Consider the following 16,714-nt stretch of genomic DNA (forward strand, 5'->3'; position numbering starts at 1 on the left):
AAAATACAAAACAGCTGTTTAAAATTATTTCACAGGCAGAGAACAAAAGGCTATAGAAATTGACTGGGCAGGACTTCCCTGGTGGACTAGTGGCTAAGACTCTGCCCTTCCAATGCAGAGGGCCCAGGTTTGATCTCTGATCAGGGATCTAGATCCCACAGGCTGCAATTAAGACCCAGTACAGCCTGATGAACTATGGAATGAGGTTTGTGACATTGTACAGGAGGCAGGGATCAAGACCATCCCCAAGAAAAAGAAATGCAAAAAAGCAAAATGGCTGTCTGAGGAGGCCTTACAAATAGCTGTGAAAAGAAGAGAAGCAAAAAGAGAACAGAAGAAAAGGAGAAAAGGAAAGATATAAGCATCTGAATGCAGAGTTCCAAAGAATAGCAAGGAGAGATAAGAAAGCCTTCCTCATCGATCAATGCAAAGAAATAGAAGAAAACAACAGAATGGGAAAGACTAGGGATCTCTTCAAGAAAATTAGAGATACCAAGGGAATATTTCATGCAAAGATGGGCTCGATAAAGGACAGAAATAGTATGGACCTAACAGAAGCAGAAGATATTAAGAAGAGATGGCAAGAATACACAGAAGAACTGTACAAAAAAGATCTTCATGACCAAGATAATTACGATGGTGTGATCACTTACCTAGAGCCAGACATCCTGGAATGTGAAGTCAAGTGGGCCTTAGAAAGCATCACTACAAACAAAGCTAGTGGAGGTGATGGAATTCCAGTTGAGCTATTCCAAATCCTGAAAGATGATGCTGTGAAAGTGCTGCACTCAATATGCCAGCAAATTTGGAAAAGTCAGCAGTGGCCACAGGACTGGAAAAGGTCAGTTTTAATTCCAATCCCAAAGAAAGGCAATGCCAAAGAATGCTCAAACTACCACCACACAATTGCACTCATCTCACACACTAGTAAAGTAATGCTCAAAATTCTCCAAGCCAGGCTTCAGCAATACGTGAACCATGAACTTCCAGATGTTCAAGCTGGTTTTAGAAAAGGCAGAGGAACCAGAGATCAAATTGCCAACATCTGCTGGATCATCAAAAAAGCAAGAAAGTTCCAGAAAAACATCTATTTCTGCTTTATTGACTATGCCAAAGCCTTTGACTGTGTGGATCACAATAAACTGTGGAAAATTCTGAAAGAGATGGGAATACCAGACCACCTGACCTGCCTCTTGAGAAACCTATATGCAGGTCAGGAAGCAACAGTTAGAAATGGACATGGAACAGCAGACTGGTTTCAAATAGGAGAAGGAGTATGTCAAGGCTGTATATTGTCACCCTTTATTTAACTTCAATGCAGAGTACATTATGAAAAACTCTGGGCTGGAAGAAGCACAAGCTGGAATCAAGATTTCCGGGAGAAATATCAATAACCTCAGATATGCAGATGACACCACCCTTATGGCAGAAAGTGAAGAGGAACTCAAAAGCCTCTTGATGAAAGTGAAAGAGGAGAGTGAAAAAGTTGGCTTAAAGCTGAAGATTCAGAAAACGAAGATCATGGCATCCGGTCCCATCATTTCATGGGAAATGGATGGGGAAACAGTGGAAACAGTGTCCGACTTTATTTTTTTGGGCCCCAAAATCACTGCAGATGGTGATTGCAGCCATGAAATTAAAAGATGCTTACTCCTTGGAAGGAAAGTTATGACCAACCTAGATAGCATATTGAAAAGCAGAGACATTATTTTGTCAACAAAGGTCCATCTATCTAGTCAAGGCTATGGTTTTTCCTGTGGTCATGTATGGATGTGAGAGTTGGACTGTGAAGAAGGCTGAGCGCTGAAGAATTGATGCTTTTGAACTGTGGAGAAGACTCCTGAGAGTCCCTTGGACTGCAAGGAGATCCAACCAGTCCATCCTAAAGGAGATCAGTCCTGGCTGTTCATTGGAAGTACTGGTGCTGAAGCTGAAACTCCAATACTTGGGCCACCTCATGCAAAGAGTTGACTCATTTGAAAAGACCCTGATGCTGGGAGGGATTGAGGGCAGGAGGAGAAGGGGACGACAGAGGATGAGATGGTTGGATGGCATCACCGATTTTATGGACATGAGTTTGGGTGAACTCCGGGAGTTGGTGATGGACAGGGAGGCCTGGTGTGCTGTGATTCATGGGGTCTCAAAGAGTCAGACATGACTGAGCGACTGAACTGAACTGCAGCCAAATAAATAAATAATATTTAAAAAAATTTGCTGGGCAGTTTTGAAATAAGGGCTTCCCTGGTGGCTCAGCTGGTAAAGAATCCACCTGCAATGCAGGAGACCTGGGTTTGATCCCTGGGTTGGGAAGATCCCGTGGAGAAGGAAATGGTTTCCCACTCCAGTATTCTGGCGTGGAGAATTCCATGGACCACAGTCCATGGAGTCACAAAGAATCAAACATGACTGAGAGACTTCACTTTCACTTTTCACTTTCCCTTTGAAAATAATAAAATTTCTAAAGCTGGAGTGCCATTAAAAATCAAATGTCATTTTTTGTTTTATTTTTAAAATTTATTATTTATTTTGGCTGTGCTGGGTCTTCTTTGCAACATGCAGTACTTTGTGGCATGTGAGCTTAGTTGCAGTATGTGGGATCTTAGTTCTCCAACCAGGGATTGATCCTGGGCCCCCTCCATTTGGAGCGCAGAATCTTATCCACTGGACCACCAGGGAAGTCCCCAAATCAAATCTTATTAAATGCACATACATAGCAGAATGGGTGAATAAACTATGGTAAGTCCACACACCAGTGTACCATGCAGCTGTGAAAAAGAATGAAGAAGATCTCTGAACTGAGATGGAGTGATTTCCAAGACACGGTATAAAGTGAAAAAAGCAGAATACAAAGAATACCTACAGAGTGCTGCTCTCCATGTAAGAAAGAAAAAGATCCAAGGAATTTACATAGTTGTTCCTCTGTGCACCAGAAATACCAGAAGAATAAACTAGAAACTAAAGGGGCTGGTTTACCTAAAGAGTGTGGATGGTTAAGAAGTGGAAAGAAAGGGAGAATGCAATTCAAGCAGTGTAGTGTGTACTATAAGCCAGGCACAAGGCTAAGCGTTGCTACCCTGGAATTAAAAAGCTAATTCTAAAATTTCTATGGAAGAACAAAGTACCAAGAGTAGTCAAGACAATTTTGAAGAACAATGTAGGAAGACAAGAATTCTTATAAGCTATGGTAATTAAGGCAGTGTGGTTTTGGCATGGGAACAGATGATTAGGCCAATGGGACAGGGTAGAAGTTAAAAAAAAAAAAAAAAAAAACAGACACAGATGGGAATTCCCTGGTGGTCCAGTGGTTAGGACTCCATACTTCCACTGCTGGGAGTCCAGGTTTGATCCCTGGTCGGGGAACTAAGATCCTGCAAGCTGTTCATCTTGACCAAAAGAAAAAAAAAAAAAAAACAGACATAGAAATTTACACCAGAGTTGGCACTGGAGATCATTTGGGGGCAAAATGAGACTGTTCTGTAAGTGGTCCCATGAAGATGGATTATTTGTGTGGAAAAAATAAAATAAAATGAAATTCCTAACTTGTAGCATCCACAAAAAAATCCAGCCAAATCTGATATTTGATTGTGAAAAGCGAAACTATAAGGAAATATTAAGATATCTTTATGATCTTGGGTGGGGGGAAGTTTTCCTAAATTAGGAAAAAAATAATATATGTTGACTCCATTCAGACTAAACTTCTAGGCATCCATAAACATGTTCGATTAAATGACAGCCTAAACACAGGCTGGGTCAGATATTTACCCTATGAATAATCAATAAAGGGCTAGTGTCTGCTATATACTTAAGTAACTTCTGCAAATCTGTAAGAAGACCAAAAAGAAAAATTGAGAAAAAAATATGAAAAGGGAATTAACTGAAGAAGAAATTCCAATGGTCAATAAACATATTAACAAGTCTTACAACTTAGGACTCCCCTGGCGGTCCAGTGGTTGAAACTCTGTGATTCCAATGCGGGGGTGGGGGGTGCAGGGTGGGAGGTGGTGAGGGTTCGATTGATCCCACAGGCTGCACAGGAACTAAGATCCCACAAAGAAACAAAAGAACAACAACAAAACCTGCACTTTAATTGTAATCTGACAGGCAAATAATTGAAACCGTCAGAAATTTCCCTCCCTTTGATTGGCAAGATTAGACCGGGGCGGGGCAGCTGTAGAACTCTACCGCAGTGCTGGTAGAAGGAGGCATTAGTTCTCTTTGCTGCCGCAACCAGTTACCACATACTTACCATCTGTCTATCATCTTACTGTTCAGAAGAGCAGAAATCCAAAACAGGTTGCACTGGGTTGAAATCAAGGTGTTGGCCCAACTGCTTTCCTTCTACAGGCTCTTGCAAACAATCATTTACTTGTCTTCTTGACCTTCTACAGGTGGCCTGTGTATCTTGGCTCATGACCTCTTCCTCCATCTTCAAAATCAGCAGTGTAGCACCTTCAAATCTCTCTCCCTGACTCTCTCATCTCCCTCTTTCACTTATAAAAACCTTTGTGATTATATTTGACTCACCTGGATAATCTAGGCTACTTCCTTCATCTTGTGATCTTTAATCGCATCTGCAAAGTCTCTTTTACTACGTAATATAAGATATTCATAGGTTCAGGGATACTTGGACATCTTGTGGGGTGATTTATTCTGCCTGCCACCGAATGTAAATTGTTATAACAACTTTGGAGAACAGTTTGTAGTAAGATGTACAATATGTTGTCAAATGGAAGATTCTCATAGCCAATACCCAGTAATTATGCTTCTAGATAAAATCGTAGAAAAATTTTCATATAATGTGTCTAAGAAAACATATATGTTCATTCTAGTATTATTTGTAATAATAAAAAATTTAGAAATAACCTATGCTATGCTATGCTATGCTAAGTCACTTCAGTCATGTCCGACTCTGTGCGACCCCATAGACGGCATCCCACCAAGCTCCTCCGTCCCTGGGATTCTCCAGGCAAGAACACTGGAGTGGGTTGCCATTTCCTTCTCCAGTTCAGGAAAGTGAAAAGTGAAAGTGAAGTTGCTCAGTCGTGTCTGACTCTTCACGACCCCATGGACTGTAGCCTACCAGGCTCCTCCGTCCATGGGATTTTCCAGGCAAGAGTACTGGAGTGGGTTCCTATTGCCTTCTCCTAAAGTGTTCCTAAATAGGAGAGAGAGTGTGTGTGTATCAGTCATATAACAAATACTACAGTTAAACTGAATGAACTACAGTAACATGTGTCAATAAGAATACATCTCCCAACAGAAATTTGGATGAAGTAAGCAAGTTTCATGATTCCCAGTTTGTGGAAGGTGACACCAATAGGGTGTTTCCCCTTCTTTTTCCTGAAAATCACCCCCAAACAAGAACAATTAACAAAAAATCTGAGTTCCAATTATGCTGAAATCAGAGCCTTAAAACTGCAAACCACCAGGGCAGCTTAAGAGCCTCCAAGAGCTGTGCAGATAGAGTCATGTGCATGAAGGATGGGAGAGAGGACATCACTCATCAGAGCTCAAGGTCAGCAGAGTCTGTGTCTCAAGAGGGAAGAGCACACCCTGAGGATTAAAGTTAGCATCACTCACCAAAAGCTAAAAATGCTGGATCAAATTTTAAAGACATCTTAAAATTTTTTTTTAAAAATTCATTGAATCATAGCTGATTTACAATGTTGTGTTAATTCCTGATGTAAAGCAAAGTGATTCAGGTATACATACATACATATATATATATATATATTCCTTTTCATGTGTCCATTATGGTTTATCACAGGATATTTAATACAGTTCCCTGTGCTACACAGTAGGACCTTGTTGTTTATCCATCCTACATATAATAGTTTGCATCTGCTAATCCCCAACTCCCAACCCATCCTTTCCCCACCTGCTCCCCCTTGGCAACCACAGTCTGTTCTCTATGTCTGTGAGTCTGTTTCTGTTTCATAAATACGTTCGTTTGTGTCATCTTTTAGATTCCACATATAAGTGATATCATATGGTATTTGTCTTTCTCTTTCTGACTTACTTCACTTAATATGGCAATCTCTAGCTCTATCCATGTTGCTGCAAATAGCAGTATTTCATTATGTTTTTATGCTGAATTGTATTCCATTGTGTGTGTGTATATATTATATATATATGTGTGTGTGTGTGTGTGTGTGTGTATCATATTTTCTTTATCCATTCATCTGTCAGTGGAAATTTAGGTTGTTTCCATGTCTTGATTATTGTGAATAGTGCTGCTATGAACACATGAGTGAATGTGTCTTTTTTGTTGTTGTTATATTTTCTCTATTTCTTTTTGGCCATGCCAAGAGGCATGCAGAATCTTAATTCCTTGACCACGGATCAAACCTTTGCTCCCTGTAGTGGAAGCAAAGAGTCCCAACTACTGGACTGCAGGGAATTCCCTGTATCTTTTTGAAGTGCAGTTTTTTTCTGGGTATATGCCCAGGAGTGGGATTGCTGGATCATATCGCAACTCTATTTTCAGTTTTTTGAGAAACTTCCATACTTCAAAAACATCTTTTAAATGCAATGCTGAGCTTCCAAGAAAGTGCGAGATTTTTAGAGTAGAAAAAAACCCAAAGTAAAAGCAGGAACTGCTTTAAAATGCACCCACGGTTTTGTTATTTTCCACGTATGGTGAAGCTGACAGATCAGATGGCTGCCATTGAAAAGACTGTCTGTTGTTTGTTTCAGTTTTCTAGAGGTGGGGCAGGCTGTGCCTTGCAGGGTTACCCAGGAAACATGAGGGCCAGTCCGAAGGCAGAAGGAACAAGGGAAGTATGAGGGCCAGAGCCTTTGTTGTGCGTGTTTTTTTTTGTTTTTGTTTTTGACGGAAAGATGGGGCAAGGCAGCATAAGCAGGTTTATGACTGGTTAGTTTGAATAATTCCTACAGGCTTTAGGGTACAGGAGTTGTCTTGCTGTCTCTAGCTGTCTGAACCTGGCCGTGGGGATGATAAAAGCAGAGGAATATTACTTTCTGGAGTATAAAGGCCAGATAGAGGAGGTGGTTGGATGTTGTATGGGGTCTGGATTAGTTGGTTTGTATATGAAAAGTACTGTGGCAAATATGTTGCTTGCTAACTCTGGAAATTAGTAGCCTTGGCAGGGGCAGTCTCTCCAGCGTCAGTACAGCCCCAGATACCAGAGCATCAAGAATACATAAAATCAGACTGGTGGTCCAGTGGTTAAGAATCTGTTTGCCAGTGCAGGGGACACAGGGTTCGATCCCTGATCCGGGAAGATTCCACATGCCTTGGGGCAACTGAGCCCTCCACCACAACTCCTGAGCTCCAGAGCCGGGGAGCCACAACAAGAGAAGCCACCACAATGAGAAGCCCACACATCACAATAAAGAGTAGCCCCTGCACAGCCAAAAACAAATAAAAGAATACAGAAAATATGGAAGTATAGCTAATACAGGAACTAAGAAAAAAGGAGTGGTAAAGCTGGCTTTCACCCCACACTCACTGCTGACCAGAGAGACCTCCTCTTCCTCATGACAGGCAGTGAGGACGGAAGATGAAACCCCGGGGCCACCTGGAGCCCCCCCCCCCCCACACCTTCAGCATAAGGATGAATGAAGATAGAAACTTGCAAGGCAGAAGGAGACACCAAGGCAGCTTGCCTGCCTTAACCCTGGTATTGATTAGAGGGGAAAAGTCTCCCTAAGCATCCACGACCACACGCTGCCTTCTCACCTCTGGTGTGATCCCCACAACCTCAATTAGAAGATTTCATTCATTTACCTGTTTCTTGTTTTTGGTTGCTATGGGCCTCTGTTGTTGCAAGAGGTCTTTCTCTAATTGAGGTGCACAGGCTCCTCATTGTGGTGGCTTCTCCTGTTGTGGAGCGTGGGATCTAGGGGCAAGGGCTTCAGTAGTTGCAGCACTCGGGCTCAGTAGTTGTGGCATGTGGGCTCCAGGGCTCCAGGGCTTGGAGGATTTAATTTAAAGTGGCTGCAGGTTGGTAGTTTGCCTAGGGAACTGGCAGAGTGAAAACAAACCCTCTTTGGCAGAGAACACCCACAACAAGCCCTCAGCATGAGTCATACCAAATATGAGTCAGGATTAAAAAGTACCCAAAGAAAAAGAAAAAGACCATCAGGAGTAAGAATTAGCAAAAATAACAGATTCAGACCCCAAGGCTGTTGATATTGGAATGACTAGATAGAGAATATGAAATGTTTAAAGAAATAGAATGAAATTAAAATGAGCAAGGAACAAGAGACCATTACAAATAAACAGCAAGTTTGAAGGACCAGTTAGAATGTTTAGAAATTAAAAATGTAATATTGGAAATTACAAACTCAATGATGGAGCAAAAGATTTGAAGTCATTTCACAAAAGCAAATATATATATACACAGAAGGCTAATAAACACATTCAAAAGTGAAAAAAAAAAAAAAAAGCTCAACGTGCTTCATCAGCAGGGAAACACAAATTAAACCCCAGTGAGCTTCAATTTTACATGGATGAGAATGATGAAAATAAAAAAGATTGACAATACCAAGTGCTGGGAAAGAAGAGGAGCAACTGGAACTCTGCTGTGTATAAATTCTATTTCAGTAATTTATGCATAAGTTATATATCTACTAAATTACATAGTTTTCAAAAATATAAAAAGTAAGTTTACTACATACAGTTTAAACCATGAAAGATTATAAGATCATGCTATATATTGCTTAGGGATGCATGTATATGTAACAGAAGTATATTTTCTTTTTGTGTGTGTGTGTGTGTGTGAGAAACCCTAATTAAAAAACCCCAAATAAAGAGTTCTCCCTACTTTAGAGATGGAAAGGGAATTAAATCCAGTCAGGGCCTCAAGACATTTGTCTGTAGTGTTTTATTTATGAAGCTGGGTACACACATGCTCATTGTATTATTTTTTTATTTAGCTAAAATTTCTTAATTTAACAAAAGAGGACTTCCCTGGTGGTCCAGTGGTTAGGAATCCACCTTGCAATGCAGGGGACACGAGTTTGATCCCTGGTCCTGGAAGAGCCCACATGCCGTGGAGCAGCTAAGCCCAGGTGCTGCAACTCCTGAAGCCTACACACCCTAGAGCCCGTGCTCCACAAAAGAAAATCTGCTGCAGTGAGAAGCCCGAACCCCACATGAAGAGTATCCCCCTCACAGCGCAGAGAAATCAGTGTGCCCAGCAACCCAGACTCAGCGCAGCCAAAAATAAAAAAATCAATAAATTAAAAACAAAACAAAAAAAGGGATAAAAAGTAAAATAAAGTAAAAATAAAATGAAAGTAAAATATGTTCATTGCAAAAGAGTGAAACTCAAATGATATGGAAAGTTATGAATTGAATAGTAAATCCCTTATACAATGGAAAGAATGAGAAACTTTATTTTGGGGGGCTCCAAAATCACTGCAGATGGTGAATGCAGCCATGAAATTAAAAGACGCTTACTCCTTGGAAGAAAAGCTATGATCATCCTAGACAGCATATTAAAAAGCAGAGACATTAATTTACCAACAAAAGTCCATCTAGACAAAGCTATGGTTTTTTCCAGTAGTCATGTATGAACGTGAGAGTTGGACTATAAAGAAAGCTGAGCACTGAAAAATTGATGCTTTTGAACTACGGTGTTGGAGAAGACTCTTGAGAGTCCCTTGGACTGCAAGGCGATCAAACCAGTCCATCCTAAAGGAAATCAGTCCTGAATATTCATTGGAAGGACTAATACTGAAGTTGAAACTTCAATATTTTGGCCACCTGATGCGAAGTACTGACTCACTAGAAAAGACCCTGATGCTGGGAAAGATTGAAGGCAGGAGAAGGGGACAACAGAGGATGAGATGATTGTATGGCATCACTGACTTGATGCACGTGAGTTTGAGAAGGCTCCAGGAGTTGGTGATGGACAGGGAGGCCTGGCTGGAGAAGGCAATGGCACCCCACTCCAGTACTCTTGCCTGGAAAATCCCATGGGCGGAGGAGCCTGGTGGGCTGCAGTCCATGGGGTTGCAAAGAGTTGGACATGACTGAGCCGTTTCACTTTCACTTTTCACTTTCACGCATTGGAGAAGGAAATGGCAACCCACTCCAGTGTTCTTGCCTAGAGAATCCCAGGGACAGAGGAGCCTGGTGGGCTGCCGTCTATGGGGTCGCACAGAGTCAGACACGACTTAAGCGACTTAGCAGCAGCAGCAGCAGTAGGGAGGCCTGGTGTGCTGCAGCCCATGGGGTCGCAAAGAGTCACACACAACTGAGCGACTGAACTGACTATACATGTTTCCACGTATTTTGTTTCAGTATATATATATTTTAAAGTTGTATTTATTTATTTATGGCTGCACTGGGTCTTCGTTGCTGCACACGGGCTTTCTCTAGTTGTGGCAAGCAGGGGCTCCTCACTAGTTGTGATGTGTTGGCTTCTCATCGCAGTGGCTTCGCATGTTGAGGCTTGTGGGCTCCAGAGTGCAGCTCAGTTGTGGTGCACAGGCTCAGTTGCCCCTCGACACATGGAGTCTTCATGGACCAGGGATTGAATCCATGTCCCCTGCATTGTCAGGTGGATTCTTAACCACTGGACCACCAGGGCAGCCTTCATTATATTCCTGTTACACCTATTTGTATGACAATAATTACTGTATTTCAATAATTAAGTTAAAAGAAAGTAAGTCACCTCATCCAACCTCTCAGCTAACATCTTGCAGTGGAAGAATTTTCCGTGGCAACTTTCTGTTTTTACTAAATCGGAGAGTAGGCCCAGCAAGGGCAACCTTGGGTTTTGACGTTTCTCTCATTTCCACCCCGTACTGTCTCCCTAGGCTACCAACCTGGCTCCTGCAGACCCCAATGGCAAGGCAGACCCCTATGTGGTGGTGAGCGCGGGCCGGGAGCGGCTGGACACCAAGGAACGATACATCCCCAAGCAGCTGAATCCCATCTTTGGAGAGTGAGGCTGGGCCCTGGACTTGGGTATGGGGAGTAACTTTGCCATCTGGCCCTGTGACTCTCACTCAGGCAGCTAGTAGTGATGGTGGGGGAATGGACAGGGGTGCTGAGTCCACCCCTTCCCCCGCAGGACCATCCCCAGGGTGTGGAGGTGTTCTCAGCTGTGCTCTCTCCTTGCCAGGGTCCTGGAACTCAGCATTTCTCTCCCTGCTGAGCCTGAGCTGACCGTAGCTGTGTATGATCATGACCTCGTGGGTTCTGATGACCTCATTGGAGAGACCCACATTGATTTGGAAAACCGATTCTATAGCCACCACAGGGCGAACTGTGGGCTGGCGTCCCAGTATGACATGTGAGTCCCACAGGGCCCTCGGGAGTCATTCTAAGTCTGACCAAAGACTTCAGAGTTCACATCCCACCTGAAGGTCCAGATCCTTTAATTTCATAGCAGGGGACTCCCCTGTGACCAAGACATTATAGCTTACTGGTCAAGAAATGGGCTTGGGAGTTGGGATCTGTAACTAATAAGTCACTTGACTTCCTTGAGCTTCAGTTTCCTCATCTGCAGAATGGGGGTAATAATATCAGTATCTCTTTCATAGGAGCATCTGGCATGCATACTTGATTTTCGCCATTACTGTAAGCGAGGACTAACCTGTTCTCCAGTAGAGTTATGAACCTGAATCCTAAGTCCTCAAGGGCCCCCATCCCTGCCCCTGTGCCCAACTATGTTTATGTGCTGGATCCAACTGAGGCACCTTCCATTTCCGCCTGCAGGGATGGGTACAATGCCTGGCGTGATGCATTCCGGCCTTCACAGATCCTGGTGAGGCTATGCCAACGCTGTGGCCTCCCCCTACCTGAATATCGAGTCGAGGCTGTCAAGGTGGGCAGCAAACTCTTTCTGACACCGCCAGAGACCCTGCCCCCAGGTACCAGTCTCTCTCTGTTGGACAATCCAGAGTGGGCAAGATGGCAGAGCAAGGTATGGGGGAGGCCACTGATGATCAGCCTAATGTGTCCCCAAAGATCCCGCCTCCCTCTGCAAGCAGAGGAGGTGAGTTTGGCTGAGTAAGGACAATAGTGGAGAGAAAATGGTCTTTGTTGGTGAGTGTGAGATCTCTGGGGAGCCCTAGTGAACCCCTCAGAGCCATAGCTAATTGAGGACACAGAAGTCCCATGCAGTATACAATATGGTGCAGAATTTAGCTTGTGCTTCATACATGGCCAGTGGTCTATACTCTAAACAAGGTTTGCACAAAGGCCACAGCCCCTCCAATCCCACTGTCCCCCTACTGCTGGCTTTTCATTGGCAAAAGTTGTTACAGCAGCATCCGCCACTTTCTATGCATTGTGGACATGCCCTTCCAGGAGATGGGTTTGTGCAGTACAGCAGTTGCCTCAGCCCCGAGTGTCTATTGAGGGCAGGGGGTGGGGTGGGGGTGGTGGGAAGGAGGGAGCAGAGTTGGGAACTGTGTGGAACCCAAGCTCATGAACCTCTTGTTGCAGGTATCAGGGGCTCCAAGGCAGCAAAGGATGTCTCTGAGGAGGCCCAGGCATTGCTGGTGCTGCGGCGCTGGCAGGAGATGCCAGGGCTTGGGATCCAGCTGGTACCTGAGCACGTAGAAACACGGCCCCTCTACCATCCCCGCAGCCCAGGGCTGCTGCAGGTGAAGGAGGGCTCAGGGCGCATCCCCAGAGCCCCAGGACTCCCACCTGGTCCTGGACCTGGGCACGGCCACTTCTGACTCTGGCTCTTGATCCTGGTCCCCACCCTCCCCATTCCAGTCTTGGACTTCCATCCTGGACCCCCTCCCCTCACCCCAGACTCTGGTTCTGAAGGAGTCCCAGCCCTGGCCTACCAAGGCTCAGATGTGGCACTCCCAACCTGACCTCTACCCCAGATTTCTAGGATCTGGACCTGGGAACACTGGGTCTCACTGTGGATCTCAGCCTTCCACTTCCAGGGCCTCATCTCTGAACCCCTAGTCTAACCTCAACCCTGGAATCCCCAGTTCAGACCCTGCCTTCATCCTCATCCCCCAGGATCTACCCCCCTGACTCCAGCTCTCCTTTCCACCTGGGGCAAGGCACAACCTCCGGCCCCAGGGCTGTTAGGGGAGGTGGGACCCCCGGAAGACCCTTCAGCCCAGTCCTGTGCCCCCAGGGGTCTCTTCACATGTGGATTGACATCTTTCCCAGAGATGTGCCTGCCCCACCCCCAGTTGACATCAAGCCTCGGCAGCCAATCAGGTAAGAGGAGTCCTGGCCCCTCCTCCCATGGGGCGGGCACATCTTGGCCAGCCTAGACAAGGGCCCCTGGTAAAGCAGGCAGAGCTGACCCAGGCTTCAGGTAGGCGAGCCATTATTCTTTTTTTTTTTTTTTTTTTCATAAGCCACTGTGAGTTGGGTGACTCTTGAAACTGAAGAGAGTCCAAGTACCAGTTAACTACCTTCTGACCTAAGCTGGTCTGAGTGGGGAGTGTGTGCACTTCAGATTTCGTCAGCAATCTGTCACTTCCTGCCTCTGGGCTCTGCTTTCCTTGGTGTCAGTCTCATGGAAGCTTTTGCAGTCTGGAGTCAAAGTGACTTTTAACAGCACAAGCTTACATCTTACCAACCAGACTACTTGAGCAGAAAAATAAACACCTCTTTCCCAGTTAGAGCAAGTGTCTTGGGCTAACTATCATTGGACCAGCTTGGGTCAAATGCTGATTCCTGAACCAATCACTGTGATCAGAGGGCTGTAATACACTGATTGATCAGTCCTGGGTGATGTCCCCTAGGTGACAGACCCACCAGTATGACACAGTGGACAGTAGTGGGGGTAGGGTCACCCACAGAAAATCAAGGTGCTGTCGACAAATGAGGGGAAATTAACACTGGGCAAAACAACAGATGAAACCATTTGACAGCCCAGGACAGGGCTACCTGGGGTAGGATCAAGAATGTCGCAGCCCCTCCTCTGTCCCTTAGGGGCTTCATGCTCTCATCCCCACTTAGTGTTTCTCTGCAGACTGGCTCTCCCCGCTTGCACAGCACTTAAGCTTGTGGTAGCTCCAGATCTACGTCTGATGCTTTGGGACTCACGTTTTCAGGGTCTTGATTCCAAATTTATGGGAGGGAAAAATCTCATTGACCCAGCGTGGGTCAGCAGACCATTCCTGGTGCCAACTGCAATGGCTGGGGTGGTCAGTGATACCTGGGGCTGCCCCTTCAAGGGACCACGGACATCTGATCACCTGGCTAGGCACACTCCAGTTGCTGAGTGTCAGTGGCCCTGGCCCAGGTCCTTCCTGCAGCTGCTCCCAAGACCCCTCTCAAGAGTCTGAAAACCCTCCCCCCAATACATCCCTCAGCTATGAGCTCCGAGTCATCATCTGGAACACGGAGGATGTAGTTCTGGATGACGTGACCCCTCTCACTGGAGAGATGTCGAGTGACATCTATGTGAAAAGGTAGGCGTGCAGGCCGAGCTGGGCGCATGGCTGTGTACCGAGGTGACTGCGAGCAGGGCCTTGGGTCCTGGGCTGAGCCAGAACCCTGCCTGTCCTCTGGGCCCTTGATGGCGCCCGGAGCTGGCTGAGGGTGAGCGGACGGGCATGCTGGGTGAGGAGCCGATTCCGGACTCGGCCCTGCGCGCATGCCCACTCTTGGTCTGCACCTTTCCCCCGTCCCAGCTGGGTGAAGGGGCTGGAGCACGACAAGCAGGAGACAGACGTTCACTTCAACTCTCTGACCGGGGAGGGCAACTTCAACTGGCGCTTCGTGTTCCGCTTTGACTACCTGCCCACGGAGCGCGAGGTGAGCGTCCGGCGCCACCCTGGACCCTTTGCCCTGGAAGAAGCCGAATTCCGGCAGCCGGCTGTGCTGGTCCTGCAGGTCTGGGACTATGACCGCATCTCCGCCAACGACTTCCTCGGTACTGCTGAGCTGTCCTCCCACCTCCATCCTAGCTCCCATTTCTGCCCTCATTGCCCCGCCCTTGGCCCCTGGTTTCCCTACTCTAACCAACCCTGCATCCTGGATTTCGGATCCTCCCAACTTTTGCTTTCTGGCCTAATAATTTATTGAGTTTATTCAGCTCTGAGCATCATAACCTCCATTCCCACCCAGTCTCCAATTCAATCCTCTCATTTGACCTGAGCTCAGGTTACTCTGGCCCCACAGCTGTTAGTCCCTGCTGTGCCTTGTCCCATAGGACAACCCGCTGACATTTGGACTGCGGTGTGTGGTGCATAGCTGTGGCCTGACCACCACATCCTAGCTTCTTAAAAAATGTGTCTTCGGGAGGTGTCATAGTTGCCATGCCTGGGACTTTTGTTGCAGCATCGGGATCTAGTTCCTTGACCAGGGATTGGACCTGGGGCCCCTGCATTGGGAGTGCAGTCTTAACCACTGGACTGCCATTCTAACGCTACATGCCTTGCCTTCCATCTCCAGGGATTTGGTCAGGCATCAGTCACTTTCTAGCTCTGGGCTCTGCTTTCCTTGGAGTCACTCTCAGGGATGGGAGGTTGGCTAAGACAGACCTGCTCCTGCCTAACCCGGAGCGCTCTGGACTTGCAGGATCCCTGGAGCTGCAGCTACCGGACATGGTGCGAGGGGCCCGGGGCCCCGAGCTCTGCTCCGTGCGGCTGGCCCGGGACGGGGCCGCACCCAGGTGTAACTTGTTTCGCTGCCACCGCTTGCGGGGCTGGTGGCCGGTAGTGAAGCTGCGGGAGCCGGAGGACGAGGAGCAGGAGCAGCGGGAGGCTCAGACCGGCAAGAAGAGGAGGAAGAAGAGGAAAGGCCGGCGGGAAGACTTAGAGTTCTCGGACTCAGGAGGCAACTTCTACGTCCTCACGGTAGGCAGGAGCGGGGGTGGGAGGGGTGGGAGGGTCGGCCTGAGGCCGCCCAAGAACTTGGCTTCTGTCCCTTCTTTTCCAGGGAAGGGTTGAGGCAGAGTTTGAGCTGCTGACTGTGGAGGAGGCTGAGAAACGGCCAGTGGGGAAGGGGCGCAAGGAGCCTGAGCCCTTGGAGAAGCCCAAGTGAGTGGGGGGCGCAGGAGGCGGGCCAGATCCGGGGTAGGGGGCGGGGGTGGCGGTAGTGGAGACAGGAGAGGGTTTCCTCCTCATCCGACACCACCTGCTCCCCGGCAGCCGCCCCAAAACTTCCTTCAACTGGTTTGTGAACCTGCTGAAGACCTTCGTCTTCTTCATCTGGCGCCGGTACTGGCGCATCTTGGTGCTGCTGCTGCTGCTGGCGCTGATCACTGTCTTCCTCCTCCTCGTCTTTTACACCATGCCCGGGCAGATCAGCCAGGTCATCTTCCGCCCCCTCCACCACCCCTAACTCACCGTGGACACTCATCCCGTAAAGCCAGCTCTGACCTCCTTCCCACCAACAGGAGCCATCCTGGAGTTGCCCTGTTTCCTCTGCCCAAACCTTCCAGGGAATCCACTCGTGTTACCTGCACACCCACGGCAGATAATAAATAACGCTTGGGGCAGAGAATAGAGGTGTTCCTGGGTGACCTTGGGTGTTGGGGTTCACTGGACTAATACACAGGATGGGGGCGGTGCTGCCCACATGGCCCTACTGCCAGGAGGAATAGGACCCAGGGGAGGTTCCCTGCTGAGGAGGCCTGGCCACTGAGGGGTCAGGCCCCCTGAGCAGTCCCCCTGCCCTGCCAGTGGCTGCTGCTGCTCCATGACAGCTAAACCCTCTGTGTGCTCCATGAACTTGTAAGCGTGAGAGTAGGCAGGTCACTCAGGACACTTGGTTCCAAGTGACAGAAATCCCAACCCAAGCTGG

General features: G+C 47.0%; 1 protein-coding gene across 1 annotated transcript in view; it reads left to right on the forward strand.

Moving 5' to 3' along the window:
• The window catches only part of LOC102394519 (fer-1-like protein 4), a 45,655-nt gene extending 29,241 nt beyond the window's left edge, over positions 1–16,414 (forward strand). The window contains 10 exon segments of the mRNA XM_045162619.1: positions 10,792–10,919; positions 11,100–11,270; positions 11,696–11,850; positions 12,428–12,588; positions 13,086–13,171; positions 14,278–14,376; positions 14,599–14,840; positions 15,488–15,765; positions 15,848–15,948; positions 16,060–16,414. Coding sequence (XP_045018554.1) covers positions 10,792–10,919; positions 11,100–11,270; positions 11,696–11,850; positions 12,428–12,588; positions 13,086–13,171; positions 14,278–14,376; positions 14,599–14,840; positions 15,488–15,765; positions 15,848–15,948; positions 16,060–16,252 — 1,614 coding nt within the window. The 3' untranslated portion in view covers positions 16,253–16,414.
• The last annotated feature ends 300 nt before the right edge of the window (positions 16,415–16,714 follow it).

Source organism: Bubalus bubalis, chromosome 14, assembly GCF_019923935.1.
Source record: "Bubalus bubalis isolate 160015118507 breed Murrah chromosome 14, NDDB_SH_1, whole genome shotgun sequence".
Taxonomy (NCBI): domain Eukaryota; kingdom Metazoa; phylum Chordata; class Mammalia; order Artiodactyla; family Bovidae; genus Bubalus; species Bubalus bubalis.